Source organism: Onychomys torridus, chromosome 16, assembly GCF_903995425.1.
Source record: "Onychomys torridus chromosome 16, mOncTor1.1, whole genome shotgun sequence".
NCBI lineage: Eukaryota > Metazoa > Chordata > Mammalia > Rodentia > Cricetidae > Onychomys > Onychomys torridus.
Window position 1 is genome coordinate 48,579,887 of NC_050458.1, and position 27,264 is coordinate 48,607,150.

Sequence of the window (27,264 nt, forward strand, 5' to 3'; positions counted from 1 at the left end):
GTTTCTGGGTAAAGCCACTGCAGGCCACCTAGAAGGCCAGATGTGGGAGACCGGGAGACATAGGGACTCAGCTGGAGGACCCAGGCCTGATCCAGTGTGTATGTGGAATGGGGGGAGGTGTCTGTGTCTCTCCAGGGACAAGGCACCCCGGTGGTCTCAGGTTGGGGTCCTGGCTATGGAGCGGGTGCCCAGGCACCAGGAAGGAGGCACGCACGCCCCTGCACGCGGTGCCTAGCGTGGCGCGCGGCTCCGGAGGTGAGGGCGCCCCGCCCCGCTCCCCTCTCCCGGCGCTCGGCGGCCGGGGTTGGGGGCTGCGCGGAGAGGGCGCGGGGCGGCCCCTGAGCGGCGGGATGCGGGCTCCGGGCCCGGGAGGGCGCCGAGGCCCCAGGCGCGGTCGGGGTGGCCGGGACCCGGGCGGGAGGGCGCGCGGGGCCGGGGCCCGAGGCCGCGATCGCGCTCCTGCGGGGCCCGTGCGCGCGGGCGGAGCGGCGCGGCGGCGCGCGGGGCCGGGGCGGCGCGGAGCCGGGCGGGGGAGGGGGCGCGGGGAGCCCCCCGCCCCGCGAAGGAGGAGTCTGGCTCCCACTCGCAGCCTCGGCCGCGCGGCGCAGAGGCCCCCGCCCCTGCGCGCCGCCCTCGCGGGAGCCGGGCCCCCGCCGCCCTCCGCGCGCGCTGCTGCTCGCGGCCGCCGAAGAGGAGCCCGGGGCCAGGTAGGACCCGGCCGGGCCGGGAGTGCGCACGGGCCGGGTGCGGGCGGCGGGCCGGAGGGGGCGCGGCCGGGACCCCGTCCCCGCATCCGGGCGGCCCGTGGCGCCCTCAAAGTTACTTTGGCCGCCTCTGCCTTCCCCGGGGCGCGCGGCCCGGGTCGTCCACCGCCGCTGCGCAGCCCGCGGGGCCGGGGCGGGCGGGAGGGGGCTTGGCCGGGCCGTGCGGTCAGCGAAACTTTTCCCATGCTGGCCGGCTGCGGCTGCCTGCTGTTAGAGTAACCCGCGGAAGGAGAGGGCTGGTGGGGTACAAGTGATGATGAGGGTGATAACAATAGCCACCCCCGGGTGTGGAGAGCCTACTGTGTGCAGCCAGCCTCCGCTGACACTTGGAGAAGGGGGGTGAGGAGGGGGACCGATGGTGGTCAAGTGGCTACTTTTGCTGGGTATTGCTGGGAACTTCACTAACACCCATCTGTCGTCCATCCCTCCATCCATCTCTCCATCATTCTTCCTTCACTCATTCAACACACTTAACTGTTCTCTGCTGTGCGCCTTCAGGGGCTTCGGTGACTAACCAAGTAGCACCCAGTCCTCCAGGACAGTATTCCATGGACTGTCCTCCAGGACAGTATTCCATGGACTGTCCGAGCTGAAAGCCATATTCCACCTCTGGAGTGTTTATTTCGGGACATGCTACAAAACAGATTAGGCAGGGGCAGGGGGGAGCTGTTGTATGAAAGAGCCCGGGAGGCCAGTCTTAGGGATTGGAGACCCTCCACCATCCATCCCCTTCCAACCTTTTGGGTCCAGGCTCAGTGGTTCCTTGGGGTCAGGGCACTCCACACTGGAACTGGATGCCATCCCCGTCCAGCTAGCCTGGCATGGGTGTTTCTTCTTCACTGTTGGGCTATCCTCCCCCCTATCCTTCCAGAAGTGCGCCCCCCCCTTCCACTTCTTCCCCTGAATGGCTAGGAGGAGAACGAACTGTTAACAATTATAAAATTAAACCCGGGGAACAAAAGTGAGGCACCATTGAATGATTGGGCTGCTTGCTGGGTATGAATGGTAGTGGCAGGTTTGCTAGCAGGGATCAGCTATGTTGGTGGGCTGTTGGGGGCACTCAGGCACTAACCATGTTAACACCTCAACTGGCCTTGGCCAAAGGAAAATTAAGACAACTTCACTAGTATTTGGCACAGGACTAAAAATGCCTTGGGGGAGGCTGGACAGGTTTTGGGGTGACTGCTCCACCTCAGCTAGAAGCCAAGGCATCAGGAGACCATCTGGGGAGAGTACCAAGGCAGGGAAGAGCACCAGGCTTTGGAGTCGGTGGTGACAGGGAGGCGTCTGGAGCAAGGCGCCGTCTGCAGGGTACTGATCTGTGGGAGCATGCATACTAATCTGTGCACCTCCCGTCTCCCTGCAAATTGGCTTTCCAAGTGGCAGCCCCTCAACACTTGTAAAATCTCCTTTTGCTCAAGATGGATTTCAGTGAAATGGTTGCATCTCTCCCAGTTTCCCCGAGAGCTGGAGCAGTGTTAATTGGCTGATGGCCGCTCAAAAGACGAGATATTTAGTCTTGAGAGGCTAATCGTGCGCTTGGAAATGGTGCTGAGTAGGGTTGCCTCCTGATTTACTGCTAAGCTTGAGAAATTTGGGAAGACCTGGGTGAATCAGATGAGGGTAGGTTCTGGGCAGGATATGTGAGATGATGTGTCTAAGATGTAAGGACTGTGTGGTGTGCCTAGAACCATTCACACTCACCCAGGCTGATGCCCTGAATTTAGGGACCATTGGACCGGGTCTAGGCTTAGATAGAAGATGATGGTAATTGGGGGTATTTCTGGTAGGGCCCAGGTTGTATCAGGAGGACACAGCGAGATCCATGGAACCACACTCAAGCAAAGCAGTGTTATCAAAATACCCAGTCTACCCACGGGGCTGTTAAATCTTCATCCATTCAAAGTGAATTCATTAATTCTCTCTTGAACTTGCTACCTGCCCACCCAGGCAGTGGCGACTGGTTGTCTGTTCATCGCTCACAGGACCCACAGCTCCCTCCGCTGTCTGAAGAATTAGGGATGAAAGGTGGATTTCACTGAAGGAGCACATGGAAGAGGGGAGGGGGGTGAGCTCGTCATACTCTGCAGGTTCTGGACCTATGGAAAGAAGGAAATCATTGCCAAATTGTAGTGAGCTTTTAATCTTTCCAAATGCCTTCACTCTTGTAATCTCAGGCCTGTGAGTGATCATGAATAGCGGGGCAGAGGAAATGAATGGGCCAGGCAAGATTTCCAACAAGTAAATATGACACACAGAAAAACATGCAATTAGTGTAGGTTAGTGAATGCCTTTCAAGTCTGCCATGGAGCTGCAGTTAAGGGTGGGGTTTTCTCCCTTATCCCAGAACTGTCTGTCAAAATCCTTGAAGTGATAACATGACACGTCTCTCCCATTAACCCTCCCTCGCCAGAACAAAAAAGGGTCTTTGCATGTGGCTGCCCTTCTGTATGCTCTTGTTCCTGGAGTTCTTTCCAGTCAACCTTTGTCTGCACCTCAGAAGAGAAGAGGCCTGGGGCCCTGCCTCTTCTGGGGGCTGAGGCCTAGAAATAGGTTCTCAGACATGTCCTGATCCACAGAGCAAAGTTGCAGGCCCCTCAGGTGAGAGGCAGGCTTGCTCATGGGGACTCCTTTCTGCTCCAATGCTGTGCCTTCTGTGGCTAGATACTTCTGACACCCAGGGTCCAGGGAGAATGGCAGGTAAAGGTGGCACTTTCTTCAAAGATCATTGAACACATGCTGTGCTGGGCATGGAGAAAGCAGTCCACTGAAGCCTGGTGGCTGACGTGTGGCTGTCCATATCTCACCACATCACCCGTTAGCATCGACTAGAGACTACCACTGACATTGTTCAGGTTTGGTCTGAAGAGGAGACCAAGAAATGAAAAGCCAAAGCAATTCCCAGGGAAGAAAGAAAAATAAATGATCAGAAAGCCCCTCTTTGGAGGTGGCATGGGGCAGAAGCATTTCCAGATTCATTCAGCTCACTAGAGCTCTCTTGGTGACCCAGCTGGCGACACAAATGATTTTCTTTATTTCATTTTTTTCTCCCCCAATGAAAGTAAGCTTAATTACGCTCTGTTTCTATTTTAGACACATGTGGGGCAATCCAAATTTCATCAACCCCCCCTCCAAAAAAAAACTTAATAAAGATTATGTGTGTTAGTTTAGAACTCAGATAGTGACTTGAGGTGGTTGTGGGTTTCTCTGTGAATTTCTCTTCCATCAACTTGGCCAGTATGTTGTCAGAACCTGATCATTCAGGATATACAGGAGCAGTTTCTCCTCCTCCTCCTTTTCTTCTTCTTCTTCTTCTTTTAAAATCTCCTTTCTGGTGGATTGTGATCTCATGCAGCCAGGCGGTTGTAGCTTCCTATTCGCACTGCCCGATGGACACCTGCAAGATGACCTGCCTATTGCAGCCTTCCCGCTTCCTTCGCCTCCTTCCAAGAGGCCTTGCGGCTCTGCATTGATGTCCTCGGAGGGACTTTCGGCATCACCATGCTCGTTCCGTCGTCGCTTTGAGGAGAAAATGATGTCTGCTTCCCATTTGCGACAGGCACATCACTTCCCTTCCCCTCCGCTTCATCTTCTTGCGTTTTCCTACCCAGCTGCAGCCTGCAAAGCTGCATAATACACTGCACTGGCGGCCACTTGAGAAATGCAAGCCCTTCCCGCATGGTGCCTGTTCCCTCCTTTGTAACGAAGTGCGTTTTGGACACTTGGCGTTCGTGGAAAAGGCCAGTGTGCCCTCCCCTACCACACCCATCCCTGGTTTCCTGCGTTTGTTGGGGGTAGGAAGTGGGGAATGGAGTTTGGCTTTTTTTTTTTGGTTTGTCATTTGGGCACGATAGTTAATTGATCACACTTTAGAAGTTTAAGCCTTAATTGCAAATTTCTGAATGAGCACAGAAAGTTAGACCTGAGCTTGTCTCTGAAACAGCTCCTCCCCCACCCTCCCTGAGACTCCAGCATGGAACCCTGACAGTGCTGATGTGGTTATCCCTCAGAGGCATCTATCAAATTGATTTCTACAAGAGCCTCCAAGCCACAGTTATTTTCTTTGCAAATCAGATTTACACGTGAAGCCACCAAGACCCCCATGCCTCACCCCTACCCCAGCCATATAGGTCCCCAACACCCTCAAGTACTGAGTATGAGTAGGCGCGCGCACACGCGTGTGTGTGTGTGTGGGGGGGTGTGTGTGTGATGAGATGCAGTGTTGACTCTCACACACTTAACCCTTGCTTCCTTTTTTTTTTTTTTTTTTTTTTTTGGTGTGGGGATGTCTATGCGTGTGTCGGAGCCACATCTAAGCAGCTTCCGACTGCAACCTTGCAGGTGCCCAGGCCTCCAAGAGTTCTGTTTTGAAAACCAACACCCAGTACTTTGGGGAAGGAAAACATGAAATGGGTCCTTCCGCTGTTATTTGCATGATTGTGGATCTGCTAGATGAGGTGGAAGTCTCGAGAATTGCAATCACTTCTGGAGTGGAGCGCGGATTTGTAGGCGTGTTTCTTTCTCTGCCTGGGCTGTGTGGCTTTCACCCATCTCGGGTCTCCATCTGTGCGATGGGAATGGAGACTGATCGGGATTCAGGGATGTACCCACCAAATCTCTGTCTTCAGTCAAGGGGATAAGTGAACAGCCATTTGTGGCAGCCAGGACACGATCCAGTAAGTAGCGCTCGTGATTGTTCTGAAATATAAGTACAGAATTGGAAAAGGAAGTGTCACTGACTTGGGGGAGGGGCGGCTGAGGAATTAGAAAGGGGTATTTAAAACCGTGTAGTCCTACATTCAACATGGGCCCAGCTAAAAGGTTTTTAAGTGGTAAATGCTTTAAAAAGTCGCTTGTGGTTGATCCTATCCTCTCTGGGGCTCAGGGTCTCACTTTCACTCCATCTGTGGATCTCTGCATCCTCTCAGCTCCTCAGTGCATTCTGCCAGGCTGTGGATGCCAGTTGCCCGCCGAAGTTTCTTATCAATTGAGACCTACAGTGGGTACAGAGAAAGGCTGGACCCAAGCCCCGCTATCGAAGGACCCTGTCAAGCTGGGTCTGATACTCCACTCTCCTCCACTGCCACAGAGCTGTTTCTTTTCCCCTTTGAGTTCTTTGCAGTATTTTATTTTATTATTTTATTTTATACCTTCTATGATAGTTTCCGTTCAGAACTAGTTAATTGTATATTTTTATGCTCAGACAAAGTAAGAAAATAATAGTTGAAAGTGATTTTTGAGCGTGTGTGGAGATGACGGCTTGAAAGAGAATCCTCTGCAAACCTCCATGCCTTTGTACTTAAAAATATTTATTACGTTTTCAAATGTGTGTGTGTGTGTGTGTGTGTGTGTGTGTGTGTGTGTGTGAGAGAGAGAGAGAGAGAGAGAGAGAGAGAGAGAGAGAGAGAGAGAGAGATGGAGGTGGGGGACAGCCTGTAGCAGTCAGTTCCCTCCTTCCACCATGTGGTCTGGCGGATGGAGAACAGGTCCTCAGGTTTGGCTGCCGGTGCCTTTACTGGCTGAACCGGCACTTCAACCCCCTCAAGACTTTGCTGGTTAGTGTTATCCCCTGTGTTTTGACCTGTGGGGATCACACAGGGCATGTTAGTGTGCTTTTTCCCCCCTGTGACATTTGCTACATTCTAATCAAAGCCAGCATAAGCAGTGTCTCCCCAGAGCTGGCTCTGTCTAGCTTTGCTCTGAGTCAGCACCCGATGTGATCATCTGCATGTTGGGCTGGCTGGTTAGAGAGGTTCCAGTGCTCGGTGCTCAGCTGACCTCACAGTCCAGGTGTGTGGAGAGTAGTCAAGGGAAGATAGGCTTGGGATTCTGATAGCTCCTGCAGCCGGAATGTCTGGAGTTTTCTCATGCAGTCATGGATGGTTGCCTGAATTCCAGACTCGGCACCGCAGTACTGTGCTCGCTTTGGTTTTTGTTAAAGGTGTCCCAGGAAGAGACACATGGGTCTTTTTGAAGTGATTGCTTTTGATTTTGGCCAGAGGCAAACTTCACCTTCCCTATCTGAACACTTCTGAGAGCCAGGTGGAGGTGGATGGCCGTGGCACAGGGCCAACAGGCTGGAATCAGCACTGTCCAGGGGCCACTGACTTTGAGGGTAGAGGTGGGTGCTCAGACCATGCAGTGAAGTAAATGTAGCTCCAGGCAGTGCCAGCCCAACTGTCTGACATCTTCCAACTGGCTTCCATTGTTAGATGACCTGTCATCTCCTCTGCTATTGTTGCGCTGAGGATTTAGGGACCCTCCTCAATCTCTCTCCTCTCTGGCCTTTGGTACAAGCAGATTGGCAAGCTTCACAGCTGGTTGGCGGCTTCTCCCAGGCCATAGACTCTTCTGCTTTGCTTATGTGTGTGGGAGGCCCAGGGCATCTGCTGCTCCTCCTGGCTCTAGGGCCTTGAATACCAGGCAGGTTCTCTCCCACTGAGCTTCTGTCCAGCTTTGCCACAAGCCTGGGTCACTTGAGTCCCAGAGCTGGGTATGGCCTGAGGGGGACCAATAGGTATTAGACTGAGCACTGCTCAACAGTGCTAGGAAAAAAAACAATTCAGGGATGTGTACTGAGTGTGCTCAGTTAGTGATAAGGTAGGAGAGAAGGGTTCTGAGGACTCCAGGCAGAGGAGAGGGTTTGTGACCATTTGAATATCTTGGCTGAATTCTCAAAAGTTCCCTGCAGAACTCTGGGCTTTATTGGAGCCATCTTATCTGAGCAGATGAGACTCTTATTAAACACCTACTGTGTGTTGGAGCCTCAGACACGTGAGGGAGATTTAGAATCTGCACATTTTCAAGAAAAGCCCAGATCTGGAGTAGTGAGTAGTGGAAGTTGCTTTTAAACATGGTCTGTCAGATGCAAAAGCTATGCATGCCCATCCATGCATCCATGCACCCATCCATCCATTCACAGTTCATCCACACATCTGTCCACTTATCCATCCGTCCATCCATCCATCCATCCATCCATCCATCCATCCATCCATCCATCCATCCATCCACATAGTCCACATATCCATTTCTGTATCCATGCATCCACTCATGTGTGTATCCATCTATCTGTCCATCTATGCATCCCTGCATCTATACACACACCCATCTCTATATCCATTTATGATGCATATATGCATCCATCCATGTATATTCATGTATTCATCGTCCTATCATTCTATACTTTGGTATCTTAGATACAAGACCAGGACCAGTATTGGGGACTTTGATCAGGGAGGATCTGGGGGCAGAGGCTCTAATACAGCCTAGGGAGGCTTGGCAGAATGTCACCTCCGAGGCCTTGAGCCAAGAAACAGGTGGTCAATGCCAGGGGCAGAGTGGTGTGAGAAACTGCACACATGGAGGCACCGTGCAGATTCCTGGCTGGCCGGGAAGCCCCAAGTGGCTGAGCTGGTGCTGAGAAGGGAAACTGGGCTGGTGTCCCTCTGGCGTGTCCAGATTTGCTGGCTTTCCTGGATGGCACTAGCTATTCCTAGGAGGTTGCATGTTCCAGAGGGAGTGGGCAGACTGAGTTTTAAGCACCCCTGGAGGCTGGTGTGTTGTGGCTGTAGTGAGAGAGTCCAGAACCAACAGAAGGCTAGACAAAGCTGGGGGAGGGGGGCTGAAGTGGGACTTTTTCTCTGGGTGTCAGCTTCTCACACAGTGGGCGTCTCAGCACAGCCAGCCCCCTCAGTGTCCTGGTCAGTGCCATGCCTCCAGAGAAAGGCTGTCTTAGAAGAGGATTCGACTTAAGCTAGTCCCCCAGATGGAGGGAATGTGTCCACCAGCGCTGGACCAGGCAGGCCCAGAACCTTCAAACTGGACTTTCCTACTGGGGCTTTATGGAGAGAGATTCCTCCTACCCTGTCTATAACTCCAAGTGGAGGCTAGTAGGGGCGTAGAAAGAGATTAAGTGTTGTGCCCAACATCCCACAGGCCAGCATCACCTGAACTCATGCCCTGTGACCTCTTCACCCCAGAGGCCTGCTGGCAGTCATAGGGACAATAACAGGAAGGGTCATCACTGATGCCCCTCTGCCTCAGGGCCTTTGAATTTGCTGTTCCCTCTGCCTCGGTTCTTTGCCTGGGCCTGGGTGTGGCTAGGCCACTCCCCTATCCTGTGAGGTGATGTCTCCTTTGGAAAAGCTGTTCACAGTCATCCAGTTTATGGAGTCCTCACTTGTTTCTAAGCTCTGTTTTCTTCCGGATGCTATTATGTATGCATTCTACCTCCCTTTCCAGCCCAATCTTTGGGGGATATGGACCTCTTTCTGTTTTCAGTGCTTTTTTTGTTTCTTTTCTTTTTTTTTTTTTTTGCACAGGGGACAGGGACAGAAAGCGGGATCTGAATGTGTTTGTTGAACAAGGTGAATTCCTTCCTGCATCCCTTCCTTCCTTCCTTCCTCCATTCCTTCCTTCCTCCATTCCTTCCTTCCTTCCTTCCTTCCTTCCTTCCTTCCCTCCATTCCTTCCTTCCTTCCTTCCTCCTTCCTCCCTCCCTCCCTTCCTTCCTCCTTCCTTCCTTCCTTCCTTCCTCCCTCCCCCCCCTCCCTTCCTCCCTCCCTCCCTCCCTCCCTCCCTTCGTCCCTCCCTCCCTCCCTTCCTTCCTCCCTCCGTTCCTTCCTTCCTCCCTCCCTCCCTCCCTCCCTTCCTCCCTCCCTCCCTCCCTCCCTTCCTCTCTCCCTCCCTCCCTCCCTCCGTTCCTTCCTTCCTCCCTCCCTCCCTCCCTCCCTCCCTTCCTCCCTCCTTTCCTTCCTTCCTTCCTCCCTTCCTCCCTCCCTCCCTCCCTTCCTCCCTCCCCTTCCTCCCTCCTTTCCTTCCTTCCTTCCTCCCTTCCTCCCTCCCTCCCTCCCTTCCTCTCTCCCTCCCTCCCTTCCGTTCCTTCCTTCCTTCCTTCCTTCCTCCCTCCCTCCCTTCCTCCCTCCCTCCCTCCCTTCCTCCCTCCCTCCCTCCCTTCCTTCCTCCCTCCGTTCCTTCCTTCCTCCCTCCCTCCCTCCCTCCCTTCCTCCCTCCCTTCCTCCCTCCCTTCCTCCCTCCTTTCCTTCCTTCCTTCCTCCCTTCCTCCCTCCCTCCCTTCCTCTCTCCCTCCCTCCCTCTGTTCCTTCCTTCCTCCCTCCCTCCCTCCCTTCCTCCCTCCCTTCCTCCCTCCTTTCCTTCCTTCCTTCCTCCCTCCCTCCCTCCCTCCTCCCTCCCTGCCTTCCTTCCTTCCTTCCTCCCTCTCCTCTTTCCTTCCTCTCTTCTTCCCTCCCTCCTTCCTTCTTTCTTTCCTTTCTTCCTTTCACACTGAGTCTCTCTATGGAGTAGTTCTGGCAGGAACCCCCCCCCTCCCCTAGGAGCTGTGAACTGGTTCAAGGTCACCCCACTGGACAGGGAGCCAGTGCTCAGGTCAGTCAGTCACCCCACCATGCACACATGCTATTCCATTTTGGGGACCAGGTGTGAGCGTTTCCCCAGCTGAAAGCTGTTTTCCGGGGAAGCTACTCCCCCTCAGTGGACTGCGGAGCTGAATGCGGGTGTGCTGGCGGCGGCTGCAACAGCCCCATAAACACGAAATGGAAGCTCAGAAGGAGGCCCTGGGTCCCTGGTTTCCTCGGTTTCTCTAGGCAGGACCTGTGGTGAGTCCTCTTTACGTGAAGTGCGGCATGGTGCTGCAGGGCTGGCACCCGGGACTCCCTGCCTGCCTCCTCCCCCTGAATCTCTTGCTGCCAGGCAGCATTCCCATTGAGGTGTCTCTGCTGGCACCTGCTTCCCTGGGGCGGGGGGAGGCAGTGTGTGTGTGTGCGGCCCTGGATGCCCCTTTGTCCAGGCTGGGCCCAGTGTGCCCGGCACCCTGATGGGCTGCTGCCATGGGGCTGGCAAGGAAAGAGGAGTGTGGCTCCTCAGGCTTGGACTGGGCTGTGCAGACACCATCCTTTGCCAGGTCTGTGCTGGGTGCTAGGGAAGGAGTCTAGCCAGACACTGTCCATCTGAGCATGCATCTGTCCGTCCGTCCGTCCGTCCATCCATCCATCCACCCACCCATCCATGTTTTCAACATCTGTGAAGTTTTGTGATGGGCCACCTGGGAGAGACTGATAGAAGAACAGTAGTAGCTTACAATTATTGAGCACTTGCTGTATACTCCCCGGGCATGCGACAACCAGCGCACATGGGTGTCATCTTGTGTACTCTTCACAACTCAGAGGTTGGGACTGTTGTTCTCTTCGTTTTGTGGGTGACCGGACTGCCCATGGGAGCACAGAGCACTTGTTTGTGGTGACAGCGGGTAGCATACAGGGATAAGTCATGGGGACACTTGCTCTACTGTCAGCAATACCCAGGCTTCTCACAGGACCCCAGCAGGAAGGCTCTTGTCCGAGGTCTTGTCTGCTCAGAGGTCAAGGGTGCATGGTGTCCCCACCTGGACAGGAGGACAGTGACTCAGACTGGGAGAGCAGGTTCGGGCCATGTGGTTTGGGCTGGTGTTTCATCTCTCACTGTGACTCAGGGTCAGATCTCTCTCTCTCTCTCTCTCTCTCTCTCTCTCTCTCTCTCTCTCCATTTCTTCCCATTTTAAAAACTGGTTTATTTATTTATATTTTATGTGCTATGTTGTTTCTTACCTGCATATATGTGTGAGGATGTCAGATCCCCTGGAACTGGAGTTACAGACAGTTGTGAACTTCCATGTGGATGCTGGGAATTGAACCCGGGTCTTTTGGAAGAGGAGACAGTGCTCTTAACCACTGAGCCACAAGGTGTTATGTAGCCCAGGCTGGCCTCAAACTCCAGTAATCTTGGACTCCTGACCATGTGTTCCCCTCTTCCTCTCAAGTGCTGGGCTTACAGACGTATCTCACCATCTCTAGTTGTCCTGTCTCCTTTTTGAGGTGAGGTCTGAAACTCAAGACAATCCTCCTGCCTCAGCCTCCTGAGACTACTGATGTACCCTACCTTGCCTGACAGAACTGCCCCTTTCTTTCCATGTTTTGAGAGGAAAAGAAATTATTGCTGTTTTATTTTACCTTGTATGGGGATGATTGAGAATTTTTTTTTAAGAATTAATAACCCATTTCTCCTTGCACGTAATTAAAATGTTCTCCAGTCTCTAATTTTTGTCATTTTACTAATCTAATTTGTTTTTGGAGTGTGTCGATTCCCCTTCCGAGCACAAAGCAAGGGGGATTTTCTTCCTTTAATGTGACTGGGATCCAAGTGTCCAGGAATCATTTTTCTTTGGTTAAATACAGCCCAAGCAGGGCCATTGGAGGATCTTAAAAAGCACAGCCCGAGAACAAGGCAAAAACAAAAAAATAAACAAAACAAAACAAAAAAAACTTCAAGTCACTGCTGCTCACAGAGTTAAAAAATTATTCAAACAGGGATGAGGGGACCAAGGTGTCAGTAACCAGGTACAAGCCCACCAGGACAGGATGCTGGTGCACTGGCCTGGTCTGTGCCTCCAGGCTCCACACAGCTGGCTCAGATTCTGCTGCAGGGGAGGGTTTTTTTTTTTTTTTTTTTTTGGTTTTTCGAGACAGGGTTTCTCTGTATAGTTTTGGTTCCTGTCCTGGATCTCACTCTGTAGACCAGGCTGTGCAGGAGAGTTTTAGTCTAGTTAAATTTACCTGTAAACTGCACCTTTCCACTGAAAGAAAAAGGAAGGAAAGAAATACTATAGAATTTTCACTGTGTGATTAAGTGGATTCTTGGATCCTGGGACCCTGAGAGGGACAAGGGAGATGCACAGGAAGGGAGATCCTCTCCAGGTTCCTCCTGGGGGCCACCACCCTGCCTCAGCAGAGGAGTTTTATGGCCACTTCTTGGAAAACCCCTTCTCCGGGTACCTCTGAAAGATGTCTCGAGGCTAAACTGACGCTGAAGGAGGAATTTTCGTCCTGTGCTGTCCCCACCTGCTTAGGCTTGCTGGGGTGCTGTGGGTGTGGCCCTGCGGATGTGTTTGGGAGGTATGTGGGGAGGAGGTTGCATCCTTCCTGTTCCCCAAATGTGAAAAATAGAAATTTAACTTCCCTGTTGACAAAATACCAGCTATTGTCTCTCTTCAGCTCAGCTACTCTGTAGGCTCTGAGACTCTTGTTGGAGGAAAAAAAAAATGTCTGAAGTATTTAAACATGTTGGACCATGCATGCATCCGTCCATGGCATCGCGGGTTTTTCTTTTTTTCCTTTTTTCCTCATGGTCCTCTCCCTCCCTTCTCTTTCCTTTTTTTTTTTTTTTTTTCAAAGTATATTCATCAAACTGCTGAGTTGGAAAGATTTGTAATGAGTTTTTGAGCTGTGTGCGACTGTGTTTTTCCCCCCTCCCCCCCCCACCCTTTCCCTCTTTCTAAATCTTCATCTGACATTAAATAAAACAAATCCCAAACAGATTAACTGTCGCATGGTTCTGCTCCGTCTCTTCAGTCTGTTTGCAGGTCTGGCGGGGGATCCGGCAGCGGCGGCGAAGGCAGAGGCGGCAGTGGTGGCGGCTGCGGTGGTAGTGGGAGATGCCCCGGTGGCCCACGGAGGTCCATGTGGCGCTCTAGGTGGGATGCTGGCATCCTGAAGGCTGAGGCCCTGGCCCTGCTCCCCTGTGGCCTGGGCATGGCGTTCTCTCAGTCACACGTGATGGCAGCGCGGCGGCACCAGCATGGCCGACTCATCATTGAGGTGGATGAGTACAGCTCCAACCCCACCCAGGCCTTCACCTTCTACAACATCAACCAGGGCCGCTTTCAGCCACCGCACGTGCAGATGTAAGTGCTGATGCCTGGGGACCTGGAAGGGACAGGGATGTGGGTGCCTCCTGGTTTCTGGTACGTCCGTCAACACTCACTCTAGGGTCTCATGGACCCAAAGCGCTCTGTGCTCTTGCACTTGGGTTGAAGTTGGGAGGAACCCGAGGGAAGCCCCAGACTAGTGGCCCTAGGGACCCACAGTGGCCCCTCATCCTGTTTGATTGGACTTGGCGAATGCTTCAGAAGTGTTTGACAATAAGATGGTTTTACAGAGAGATCCAAGATTTGACGATGGGACCACAAATTTTGCCACCCCAGGCTCGCTTGTTCTGGGGGGAATGTCTAGGGCTGAATTTCAGCTGTGCCTAAGGATGTAGCTCCCAATTCCTAGTCTGATTTACTCCCACGGGGAGACTGAGTCACAAACAGGGAGAGGGTCTGCTGTAGGCCCAATAGGTTAGGACCCCATCCCGGATGAGTCGGCTCCAACCCCTTTGTTTGACTCCCATGCTTCTGAAGTGTTCTCCGAAGGAGGTCTGGGGGTTCAGTACCACCTCGTCTCCGTTTCACACACTGTGCTGGATCAGGGTCACCTTGATCCCGCCGAGGGGAGGGACTGATGGCTCCCTGCTGACAGAACAAGGAGGTGGCAGCTATGGACAGGTGACCCTGTGCTGTGGGGTTGCTAGAAGCCCCTCTCAAGAAGGTTAGGTTATCCCTGGGGCTGCGGACACTGAGCTTCCTCTAGGGGCAGGAGCCCTGCCTCTGAATAGTGAGTAGGTTCAAGATGTCCCAGCAGCTGTCACTCAGGGACAAGGTACAATGGGTGAATTGCTCACATCCCAGCGTGACGGGGTAGTGGAGTGGTGTGTAGCCCCTCCGTCCAGTGTGGCTTCCTTCAACCCCACATTCTGTTCAACGGTGTGCTGAGGAGATAATTCATTGGATGGAAGCAGGGCATCAAAGGTGGCATCGAAGGTTGTGTGGTCTGGAGGGGCAGTTCCAATGTGGGAATGCCTATTTTCCCAGTAGCACTTGCTCGAACGATGCTCCTTCCTGTGGAGGCTTCATCCCACATGGTCAGAAGGTGTAGTTTTTGGTGGATTTCTAGCCCAGTACTGCCTCTTTTTTTTAAAGAATTTATTTTTATTTACTTTTTTAATTTGGGAACCAGACTGGAGGATTTAGGCAGGCGGAATGCACTGTTGAGGGCACATCTCTTCTTGGTCTTTGGGACCTAGCAGCCTGGCAGAGATGCTGCAGGCAGAGGCCTGTCTTTCTCTGCCTAGATTATCTTTTTTTGTTGGTGGGATTAGAGATGATAATACCGAGGTCCCTGATGCTGGAGTTGATCTTGTCCAGTGGGAATGTGGGAGAGCCCCAGGCCCTCAGACAGAGCAGTGGGGGCTGATGTGCATCTGTGTTCTCTGCATACCCATCTGTGAGTGTCCTGGACTCAGAAATGTTGCCCATTGGGGGCTACTGTGGAATGTGACTGGATGGGGCAGACAGGATGATGGGAGAGGAAAGCTGAGGAAGGTCCATCAATTTTGGGATGTTTGGAAATGACCTTCTGGGTAAGATAGGTTCTAGTTGAGACCTTAAGGAGTGTGGGGTAGGGGTGATTGGAAGGGGTATTAGGATTTCCTGGGCTAAGCAGAAGGAGTAGAGGGGTAGAGCCCACAGAGGGCGAATATGGGAGAGGTGCCTGCTGGGTAGCGGGGCCTTCGTAGGAGAGGCTGGCTACAGGCCCTGGGGCCAGACCATGTCCTGGGGAAGGGCAGTGAGTGAACGAGAGAGAGAGAGGGTAGCTGTTCCCATTAACCAGGGAACAGTGGAGGCCAGCCCTTCTCTCCCCTCTCCCTTCCTTTGTTCATTCATTTGGATTCCTTGGGAACAGTTAGGCAGCTTGTGGGTGAGAAACATGGATCCTGGGCTGGCCTACCTGGGTGAGGCTCATGCCGCTTGATGCCTCAGTTTCCCCAACCATCAAGTGATATTTACAGTGATGCCGAGGGTGCAATAGAGAAGTCTCCGGGTGGTGGTGGAGTCATGTGAGTGGCTGATGTTCATCACTGTAGCAAGAGCCAGGCCTGGCCGTGGAACTTGGTGCTTGAAGTGATGAGAGGCAGCTGCCTGCTCGCACTGGGCTTGTGTTCCAGGCATCTGCTGCTAGGCAGCAGCAGGTTGTAAGAGCCATGCCAGCGTGTAACACTTGTAGCAGCAAAAGTGTTTTCTGGTTGTTTGTCTGGCTGATGCCTCACATGGTCTGGACCTCTCCCCTTTGGCCTGCTCTATGGAATGCCTCTCCAGTCAGCTAGGGTCCTGGCTTCCATAAACAATGGGGCTGAGTGGCCACTGGGGTGTGGGGTAGGGCTTAGGAAGGAACACAAAGAGAACTTTGAAATTCAACATTGCATTTAGCAGGACAACTGTCTGGGTAGGCACAGGACTCTGGGGCCGCTGCCTCCTGTCCCTTCCGTTCAGACTCCAGATCTGAACCGGAGGAGGCCTGCAGGCTGTAGGGGACTTCCTTCACAAGTGGCCACTCTGCCTTGGAGAGAGGTTGCTCCTGCTTAGTGATTTATCACCTCCGTGGGCTTTGTCTCTGGGGTGAGGGAGTGAGGGGGAGGTTCCCATTTAATAAATCCACAATTTATATTTAATAATAACAGTGACAGCTCAACATGGCCTCTGATTGAGCTTTATGATTTACTCAGAGGCCCCTGAGACCCTGCTGGTAACTTGTCAGCCTTTGCCAGAGTGATGACTGTCTGCATCTGGGGCCTCGAGCTGTGGGCCCTGGGGCTGAGAAATCCCAGGAGGTTTTCGGGAGAATCCTCCAGGCATCAAGACCCTGGGCACGAAGGTATAACAGTGGGCAGTGAGAGGGAGCGTCAGGGTCACTGGAGTCTGCCACGAAGGTATCTGGGGTGGACACACTTGGTATGAACTCTCCCCTCTTCCCTTTGGGGGGTCACTGGAGACATGGGCCAGACCCTTTAGAGACCCTATGGGCCCCTCAGGTGGGGCGAGGTGCTGGAGAATGTAGGGACAGGAATGGCAGAGCTAGGCTGAGAGGTCTCATCCTTGGCACTTGACTGGGTTGACACCTGATCCCTCCTTTCAGAGAGAGAAGCTAAGACTTTGGAAGGGGAGCACATGGAGCCAGGACACTCCCTTGGCCCTGTGCACTGGGCTCAGCTAGTCTACTAGCTGCGAGGTGAGGACTCAGCCTGGAGCTGGGCAGGGGCCAGGGGCAAAGCAGAGGAGGACTCCGCCACATTCTGGGCTCCTGGCGGGTTTTATGTGTGCTTACGTGAGTGTGCATGTGGGCACGTGTATGTGCATGTTGTGGTGTTTGTGTGTGTGTGTGTGGTGTATGTGTGTGATATGTGTATGTCTGTGTGTTTGCACATTTGTGCATAGGTGTGTTGTGTGTATGAGTGTGTGTTGTGTGTGCACCTGGTGTGTGTGTGTGTGTGTGTGTGTGTGTGTGTGTGTGTGTGTACTTGTGGAGGCTAGAGGTGTGGCTCCTCAGGAGCTGTACACCTTACTTTTGGAGACCTGGATCTTACCATTCAGGGTCAGTCTCCTGTCTCCACCTTCCCAGTGCTGGGATTACAGGTATGCATCTTTGTCCCGTTTTCACTTGGGTTCTAGGGATTGAATTCAAGGGTCCTTCTGCTTCTGAGGCCAATGCTCTCCTGACTGAGTTATCTCCTCAGCCCCAGCCTCAGATCTTCACACAGGCTGTTCCTTTGGTTTCTCCATAGACATCCTTCACACGTCCCTCTTTAGGAAAGCCTTCTCCAACTCTTCCTAGTCACATCTGTAGACATCCTTCACATGTCCCTCTTTAGGAAAGCCTTCTCCAACCTTCCTGGTCACAGATCTCCTAGCCCTGTCCAGCTGAAGATGCTCTTTCGGAGATGGGCTTGGTTTGGAAGCACCCCTGTAACCCCTGCCCAATATCTGAGCCCTAGTACAGAAGATTGAAAGAAAGAAGGGGATGGGAGGGAGGGTGAGGCCAGGAAGAGCCCTGGGGATGCAGGAGGGTCTGGGGCTCAGAGGTGCAGCAGCATTTGAGGGAAGCAGAGTGGGCCATCTCAGCTGGAAGAACCAGCTACCTGAAGGCTGAGAGACAGTGGGAAGCACAGGCCGAGGGCTGTGCCTGGGCAGGGTGGCCAGGTCACCTTGGAACCTGCTCTTCTTGGGAGAGCACCAGACAGAGGGGATCAGGGCAATTGTGTTGTGTGGGGCCGACCACTCACTGCCCGTCTTGGGCTTCAGTCTCCTCTTTTGCAGAATTCTCAAAGAACATGGCCGATGCCAAGGCCCACAGCTGCATGTGTTACAGGAACCTCAGACTTCAGAGCACCCTTTTTCTCTGGGGCAACTGAGGGATAGTGTGTCTCTTATGAGGCCTGTGTGGGTGTTTGACACTAGGCATGTTACTGTCCAGGATGGCTTTGGAGGACAGAGCAGAAGGCACTTTACCCACCAAGTGATCTCCCTAGGCCCCTAAAGTCAGCTTCTGTGGCCGAAACTGCGGGTTTTCCCCGAGGCTCAGTTTTGTCACCTGTAAAATGGGGGTGCTGGCAGGGTACTGTGCAGAGGGTTACAAGGAGGGAGAAGAGAGCAGATGTGGGGACACTGCTCCGTCGATGCTGAGTTCCCAGACACTGGGAGCGAGCTTGCTCTCTTTTCTTGCAGGGTTGGGCAAACAGCTTTGCCGCAGAACTGAGCTGGGGAAAAGAGACTTGAGCTCACTTGCTCTCTGGGGATCTCTAGGCTTCTATCTTTACTGTGCTCAGAAGCCTCGGGGTGCAGGGAAATAAGGTAAAGTTAATTAAGGCTCCCACAACCGCCCCTGTTGATGAGAGCCCTGGGCTGCCTGGTGGCCAGGTCGCCTCTTACGGAGAGACTGCAGGATCTCCCCCGCCCCCCCACTCCCAGCCTCCCCCTTCTTCCTTTCTCTTGATCTCTTTGACTTAGTCTTTGTAACTTTATGGCATCTGTAAAGTGTGTGTGTGTGTGTGTGTGTGTGTGTGTGTGTGTGTGTGTGATGGGTGGGAAAACATATGGATTTGTTTGGTTTGCCTGAGTTCCCGGGTCCACTGGTAGGTAGTCCAGTGCTGATTGGCTGCTTGTGGTCCAGTCAGCACTGTCAGGATGGTCAGAGAGCACAGGTGGGGGACCCCCACATCCCTCACCTGTTAGACCACTTTGGAGAGGAGGTGCTGGGATTCCCAGAGGACCCAGGAAAGGTGAGAATTGCAGGGAGATTTGCCTTCCAGATCTGTTTATGCACTGTCTCCTTCTGGAAGCTTCCAGGAACCCAGAGCAGGTTAGGGCCCTCTCTGGTCTTCAGCCCTTCCTTTGCTCTCTTACAGCTGGAGGCTGCAGGGTCACAGCCTAGTCAAATCTGTAGCTGCCTGCAATCTGTGAGCTCCTGGTGGGTGGGGCCCTAGCTTGCTCATCCCTCTGGCCCTCACTGGCCTCGGAAGCTGGTACCTGTTAGGCGCTCAGTATTTGTGCTAATTGAACACGGAATGGGTGTATGGAGAGAGGAGACGAGAGCCCAGAACCTTCCTGGCTGCCCATCATTGGGCTCATTTGGCAAATTTCTCCGTCTTTCCAGTCAGCCTAGCTCCAAGCTGCTGAGGCTCCGTCTTGGCTTAACAACCCCCAAAGGGGGACCCAGGGTGCTTTCCCCCTGTGGTGCCTCAGAGATGGGGGAGAGGCTGGCGGTGGCGCCTCCACCTGCTGCAGATCCAGCATGAGGAGGCATCCTGCACATTAGCATGCTGAACCCATGTCTCTCATAAGGTGTTAATTAAATTTCTTCGAAGTATATTGTCTGAAAAAAAAGGATAATTAGAAAGATGTCTTTAAAAGTATTTATGTAACTGATACGGTACTGCTTTTGGTTTGTCGCATAATTAGATTTAAACACGACTCCTCGAGCAGCATACTCGTTTGGAGAGGGCTGCTTGTTGAAATGTCATTGCGTCGTTCTGAAGCGTTGTGAGCCTGGTGAAGTCATTTAGTTGGGGATGCGGTATGCTCTGTGAAGAACACTGGACTGGGGGCCTATGGAGGGTCCTCAGCAGGCTGCGAGGGCTCGTGGGGATGGGGATGGAGCTTATTTAGCTGTATTCGTTTTCATTTCTGGAGTGTTCTTATCCAGGGAGGCACAAACCCAGGCCATGGGTTCCGCTTGTGTCTAAGAGACAGTGGCAGAGCGGGGCTCAGGGACCTGGTTTTCTGACTGCAAGGCTGTTTGTTTTACACAACTCCAGAAGGCTCTTGGTATCAAAATGACCACACTGTCTTAGTCTCGGGGAAACTGTCACCTGTCCCATCGTCTCCCCCCACCCCACCCCCTGTTCTCCTTGGCAATGAGGCTTCTGCATCCTCTGGGCTGAGTGCTGAGCTCGCGGCCAGTTCTCTTGAATGGACCAGGGATTTCAGGCCACTCATCGTCAGCGGGGCAATAGTGCCCCCCAGGGGTGAAAGCTGGTTTTGAGAGGTTGAAAAAGAAACTGTGACTTGTGGACAAAGCCTAGACAGCTAGCACGGGAGACAGAGTATTTCTGTGATGATAAAACTCCATGGGCTCAGCAGCAATAGCAAAGCTGGGAAATGCTGCTTTAGTCCAGAACAGCTGGGCTGTAATTGTAGGCGCTGCACGTGGGCATGGTGATGAGGCGCTCACAGAGGCTCGCTGAAGCTCCCGCATTGCACAAAGCAGCTTAAGGAAGGGGTTATTTTGCCTCAGAGGTGGAGGGTACAGTCTGTCATGGCTTGGAGGGCACGGTGGCAGGAATGTGGGGGAGCTGGTTCCATTCTATCCGGTGTCAAGTAGACGGGCCAGATGACTGCCGGTACTCAGCCCTCAGGACTCCGATGGTGTTCCCTAGATTCAAGGTGAAGCCTTTAGGGAAGGGTTTCACAATTCCCAGATCTGTATTTCCATGGTGATCCAAAGTTCCATCAAGTTGACAATGAAGATTAAACCTCACACCATGGAATAGAGGGGGAAACTGAGGCAAGGAGACAAGAACATTTTGCTAGACCCTCCAGAAGGCTGGCTGTTTGGCTCATGTTCAGTTGGACGCTACCTGAGTTGATGTGGCTGGGAGCAAGGACTGGCTGTGTTTTGGAGACCCACTACTCCACAAGATCACAGCTCTGTGACCCCGCCCCCCCCATAACCCACAGCATCTTCTCTCCCTGCAGGGTGGACCCGGTGCCTCATGATGCCCCTAAGCCACCTGGCTACACACGTTTTGTCTGTGTTTCTGACACCCACTCAAGGACAGACCCCATCCAGATGCCCTATGGTGATGTGCTGATCCATGCGGGGGACTTCACGGAGTTGGGGCTCCCGAGCGAAGTGAAGAAGTTCAATGAGTGGTTGGGTAAGTCCTGTGCATGAGCATACCCAGTGCCTGGGAGGACATGGCACCCGGAGCTGCCCCTGCCCTCTCCTAGGAATGTGTCATCCCTGCCTTGCCCTAGACCTTGATCCTGTGCCTTTCCCTGTCCACCACCTTGGGGAGCCTTCCCTGCTTCTCAGACTGGGTCTTGCACCTTTCTCCCATCCTACCCTGGGTGTGGCTACCCATTTGTTTGGCCCACATGTGTGTGGTCCACCCATGTGTTCAGCCTTGAGTCCCTGGCGTAAGTGTTCACGAAGCAGCTGGTGAATGAAAAAATGAATGTATAGCTGAGTTGTTGTGTGAAGAATGATTTTCTGGGACCAGTGATTCCAGGGCAGGTCCTCTACTCATATGCTTGTGGTTCAGCCTCCAGTGAGGAGACCCTTCTGCTCTGTGGCCCCATGGGGTCACAGGGACCTGAGGTAGTTCATCCTGTGGGCACCTGCTGGTGTAGGTGGCAGAGCTTGACCCCACCCACAAAGTAATGGGTAAGGCTTTGTCCCGGTGCTTTTTTTCCCCCTTTTTTTTTCAAAATAAAGATATGAACTAGCAAGCCCCCCGCCCCCAGCAGGCTCCTCCCCCAACACTTACAGTAGGGAATTTGCATGTTCTGGAGTCTGTGGAAAAGTCACAGTGAGGTGGCTTTGTCTCTGCCTTGGGGAAGGGTGGACAGATGGATGGCTCCTGAGTAGCCTGACGCATAGACCTGCTGTCCTGGAGAGGAGACGTAGGTGTGTCAATCGATCGATCGATCCCTCTCATGGGAAGCTCCCCAGTGGCCACGGCTGCCAGACTTGTCCAGTCCTTTGCAGTCCCTGTGTGTGCCACATGCAGCTGACTGGGAGCAGGGGGCCAGCCATGAAGCGGGTAGCTGTACTGAGCGAAAGGCCCAGCTCTGCCAGTGAGACAAATATTTACAAGCAAGGGTTTCCTTCCACTTGGCAGGCTTGGCACTTTAAATATTGATTTTTCAAATGGGAAATTTTAAGCCAGGCTCATTTGGGCTAGAACATGTGAAGGCTAGGGTAGGGGAGTGTGTAGCCGAGGCCACTGACAGCCAGGGTGCTTCCTGGCCATGCTCTGGGCTGTCTCCTTCAGGAGACATGTCTCCATGCCCAGGGTAGCTCTCTGTCCCTCCTGCTGTGAGTGATGAAAGGGGAGAGTTTCCCTTTGGCTGGGTCAGGGTCACCACAGGCCAGACACCTACTGTGTGCCAGGCATGGTATGGCAGGTTCTTTTCTACTGTCTGCCTTGGTGAAATGTGACCATAGCTTTGGTGAGATGTTTCTTTTGTGCATTCTCTTTTGACAGATGAGAATTCATGGACCCTGTGGTATGGCTCAAATACTTCAGTTGAGTGGTCCATGGGCCCAGATCTTCAAGGGACCTCAGCCTGGGGATGGGTTGTGGCTTTTCTCCAGGGAGGGGGAGTCTTCATGGGGGATTTCTCTTGGAGGCATGGTCCTTGACAGAGGAGTTGGGAGTCAGCACAGGGTGTGGCCAGATGGTTTGGGCCAAAGCATGGGACCCTGAAGGCTTCCTCCCACAGGCCTCTCTTTTTGGCTGCCTTGAAGCATTTGAAGAGGCCAGGGATGTCACTGCGTAGGGTGAGCTGCAGGCTGGAGAGATGGGAGCAGTCCTCTAGTCTTGCTCCAGGGCCAGGAACCAGCCACTTGGTGGAAATGTTATTGGTTGTTAGGTGCTGCTCCTGCTGGGAGAATAGACTCCTGAGGGCATGGAGAATCTGGCTGGGAAAGAGTCGTGTGTGTGTGTGTGTGTGTGTGTGTGTGTGTGTGTGTGTGTGCGCGCGCGTGCGCGTGCGCACGTAGAGTGCATGTGGATACAGCATGTGTTTCCCAAGTGCCTGCTCTGTGCCCTCCTTCAGTCCTGATGACATGAGGGAGCAGCTACCGTTAGCTCCATTTTACAGAGTGGAAAACCAAGGTCCAGAGAAGCAAAGCAACTTGCCCAAGGCCACACAGCTAGTATGTGGCAGAGCTGGGATTCAAACTCAGGCGGTAGGACTCTGAGATGAGGCTCTTCGTTACATCACTTGTTCTTCGCGGTAGGGTGCGTGGCTTTACTGTCTGGGGCTGACACCCCGGGTCTGCTTCCTGAGTGGGTGACTGTGGCAGCTGGAGGTCTTTCTGGACCTTAGTTACTCCATTTTGCATGGCGGTCAGGCTACCTTGTTCACCTCCAAAGACAGATCAGAGGCCGGCATGGGAGAAACAGTTAAGCTTTGTGCACTGTGAAATGTAGAGTGCATGTACTCTATGTGAACAGGTATTTGCTGTATCGGGACTCCCTCAGGAAAGGAGCGGGGACTGGGAGCAGAGAGTCTTGTGATGAGGTGAGCTGGCAGGGCTATCTGTAAATGCATGTTAAATGCATGTTAACCTCTCTGCTTCTGAGTGTTGACATGTGATTGCAACAGACAGCCGTCTCCACAGACAGAACAGACTGGAAGACTCACCTCTGGAGGGTCCACAGGAGTCAGCATGTGTCAGGGGCTGGGAACAGTGGGGAGTAAGTGTCGGGGCCCTGCTCAGTCTCTTGGGGAGATAGTGATCTGGTTGATAGAGTGAAGCAAGAATCTGCTGAGGATTGACCTGGGGACCAGGGGATGTGGTAGTGCAGGCCTTTGGCTGGGTGGTTATGGTGACTTTGGACCAGGCCTGAGGGTGAACATTGGGTAGAGTGTGCAGAGCTGGGGAAGACTTTGGGGCTGGGGACATGGCTGCCCTGGGCTTAGAGGTGGGACAGAAAAAAAAAAAAAGAGAGAGCCATGTGAGGAGGGCTGGTTACAAGTTGGTACTGATTCTGTGTGTGAGGGAGGCTTTCGGGTTTAACAGGGGAGGGCTCCATGACTTTCCAAAGACAGTTCTGAATAGTAGAGTCAGGGTGGTGGCATGATGGCCAGATACTCTGGAAGATTCCAGAATGGGTGTCTGGGTCAAGAGAATCATTTCCTTTGTCAAGGCCTTGCTCTCTATTTCCTTAAGGGGAGCATGTGCTATTCTGCAGCAGATAAAGACAGAGCTCATGGCTCTGAGGCCTGGTCTCCTTGGTGGCTGGTGCTGTACATCTGTCCAGGAGGAGTGTTCCACCTTGCTATCCAGTCATCCCAATGTACTCACAAGCCTTTCTCAGCCTGCAGGCATGCCACTGCCCGGGTCCTGGAGCTGAACCCCAGGGAATGTCTTCTCTACCTGTTGGTCTCGGGGATAAATGTGAAGTTTCATTCCAGACCAGTTCCTGACAGGTGGGAGATTTAAAAGCTAGCATAAACTCTCAGTGAGACAAGTTCAGGTACCTGACCAGGCCTGAGCAGCCCCACCCCACGCTCCCTCTGAGCCGCTGCCAGCTTGCAGGGAAGTCTGGGTTTTCATCAGTACAGGCGTCCTTCCAGGTCCTTGGAGGGGTGAAGGTGGGAGCCGCAGCGGCACCCCTGTTTCTCCTGTGACTGTCCCAGGAATGGCTGAGGGCACATCTGCCAACTTTTTTCAGAGTCAAAGGAAAAATGCAAAACTTGCTGAATGGAGCAAAGGAAGTTCTTTCTTTTTCCTCCGATGATGATGTGATCAGCAGCAGGCAGCACAGTCATCCCCCCACCCCTACTCCCCCAAGACTGGTTGGTTCAGGGCTCCCTGGGTAAGGACACCGGGCAGGATTCTGCTGCTGCCAAATGATAAATGGTCGTCCCGTTGGGAAGACGTCTGCTTATTGTTGGACCGCCCAGGACCGCCTCCTGGCCCCTGGCTGGGGATTCACGGTCTCTATGGCCTCTATTCCATTTCCAGCTTCAGGTCAGTCCCTGCATGCCCCAGGGTGGACAGGAGGCCAAAGGCAGCTCACTGGTTGCCATCTCTCCCTGTAGCCTCTGCTCTGTGCATCTGGAACCCAACTGGTACTTCTGCAGAATTCTCCTGCTCTCCTCCCCCTCTTTGCTTCTCCATCATCTTTGGAACCCTGTCCTGATCTGTGAACAGGCGTCCCTCTATTCCTTCCCTCTCAACCACCTTAACCACAGACAGCGCCCCAGCTGTTACTCCCACGAAGACCAGTGGGATACCTCGAGGGAATTAATTTCACTTTCTCCAGGGCCAACAGACAGTTCAGGTCACGCCCCCTACACACACACACACACACACACACACACACACACACCCCACACACACACAAGGGTGTCACTAGGCCTCAGGCTTCACCTTCTGGGGTCCTGCCCCACCCCATGCATTGTGGCACAAACTACAGTATAAACTAGTGGCTGGTGTCTGCCTGTCTGGGCCCTTCACTCACCAGCCTCACCTGCTGAGTGTGTGTGGTGCTGGATGAGCCAGTCCCAGCTGGCTCCTGTTCGTGCTGTGGGCTCCTGTGAGCCTCTGAAAGGGCTGGAGATGGAGATCAGGCTAGCTCAGCCAAGGCAGCTTAGCTTTGGGCATGGAAGAGAAGCAGAGTGAGGTCTGCAAAGGGCACAATGAACCGGCTGATTCAGTCGCACGGCCTCGGGCAGAGGAGGAAGATGGGGTGGGGGGGGGGGTGCACCCTTAATGGAGTGTTTAGAAGTTATAATTAACTTTTCCTGGCGCCCTGGCATAGGCCGATAGAGAAGACAATATAAAAGGGGGCCAGGATTTAGTTAAATAGAGCTCGCTCTTCTGCAAGGAAACCCTTAATTAAAATCTGCGAGGGTGGAAGCGGGTGCGGGGAGGAAGTGGAGGATGTACTGCAAACCCGGGTCTGGATCTTGTCTCTTTTGTAGCATTGCCGTGACCGTGCTGAAGGTCCGAGGGTGGTACTTTTTGCCACTTTGTAGTTCAGGTGGGTGAAGGAGCCAGGGAGAATGAGGGGTCCTGCCAACCCCCTGCAGAGCCTGCATATTCTGAATATTGCTGTCAAAAAGTGTTTCAGCAGCTGGAGTTTGATGACCCTCCTTAGCGACCTTTCCCTCCCCCTGCTTGGCTCTCTCTGCTAGGGTGGCCCCTGTGGTCTCGCACTTCTTTGGAGGTCGATTTTGGACTTGCATGGGAAGGGCTCCATAGTTCTCAGTGTTGGGGTATCAGGGGGGGTGGGCCTTATGTCAGGACCCAGAGGACTTGAACTCAGGGCCCTGGGACCACTGGTGGCTCAGGAACCAGCTGTTCTCAGCAGCTGGTTAACCACCCCCAGTCCATTTCAATCAAATGAGAGAGGCCTGAACCTGGCCTGTGGGACTAGAGTTTCCAGGTCCCATCCAGGGAAGGGAAGCTGCACCGGGGTCCACAAGCCTTACGATGTTACGGCCCAGTGTGTGTTAGTTGGGGTCTGCCTCTCCTACCTAGCTGTGGGGACAGGAAGGGGTCCTCATTCAACCCAGTGGATACATGTCCTGGGGGTCTGCTATGTTCCCTGATATGAAGAGTCAGCAACAATAGTGTGGAAGGATTTGTTTGACCCCTGGAGTAGTGCCAGGTAACCCAGTGAGGGGGAGGACCATTTAGTAATGGACAGAAAACCCTAGTCAACTCACAGAGTCGAGGTGTTAGCTGACTATGGTGGGTTTGGGCCTGAGCTGAGAAAGACCCAGCCATGAACTTTCTGGTGCTGGTAGATGGGGGAGCCCAGGTGTAGACCAGTTGCCGCAGCCTCCAGAGTTTAGCCTCAGCTCTGCTGAGGTCACCAAGGGCTTGGGGGTGGGGGCCAGTATCACATTGTGTTCAGGAGCCCCACTGGCTGCAGGGTGGAGATTGAGTACAGGAAACAGAGAAGCTGCTGGACCTGGGAAGTTGGCATTAGTGTTGGCCAGAGGCCATGGTGGCTCAATCTGACCTGGCAGTGCAGAAGGCTAGGGTCAGGGAGAAAAGAAAACGACAGGGGTCAGTGCCCAAAGGCGTGAGATGGGGAGATTGTGGGCCTGGTCCTCCCAAGAGAATGAGGTGAGATAAACTCCCATGGGGACATGTTAGTTAGGAAAAAAAATCTAACCATGGAGATGCTCACAGACTCACAGCAGCTGCCTGCCTGAGACCTGCTCAGTATCCAGCCAGTCAGAACAAACCTCCACGGGTGGGTGGTGGGCTCCTAAGGCCCCACTCCAGCTGAGAAGCCATTGGCAGCTGTAAGTGGCTGGGGGAAGGGGAGTTATTGTCTTTGGGGCAGGTAGGTTGCAGTTGCTCTGGTGGAGGGTCCCCACCATATGCATCTGGGCAGCACTTATTGAACACAGAGGGAGAATGAATGAATGAATGAATGAATGAATGAATGACAGAAAAAAGGAGAGAGAGGAAGAAAAAGAGGAGCACAGATTTGGGTCCAAGGGAACTATAGGGGACCAATAGAGGTGATATCATTGAAA

At 53.3% G+C, this 27,264-nt stretch overlaps 1 protein-coding gene across 3 annotated transcripts in view; it reads left to right on the top strand.

Annotated features, from left to right (window-relative positions):
• Positions 1–339: 339 nt before the first annotated feature.
• Mpped1 (metallophosphoesterase domain containing 1) overlaps positions 340–27,264 on the top strand; it is a 77,855-nt gene continuing 50,930 nt past the window's right edge. Inside the window, exons 1-3 of one of the 3 annotated variants that reach the window (XM_036208403.1) lie at positions 347–707; positions 13,166–13,497; positions 20,725–20,906. In XM_036208403.1, coding sequence (XP_036064296.1) covers positions 351–707; positions 13,166–13,497; positions 20,725–20,906 — 871 coding nt within the window. In that variant the 5' untranslated portion in view covers positions 347–350. Of the gene's footprint in view, positions 708–5,101; positions 5,441–13,165; positions 13,498–20,724; positions 20,907–27,264 lie in introns of those variants that run through there. The other 2 variants (XM_036208404.1, XM_036208405.1) reach the window with 2 other exon arrangements.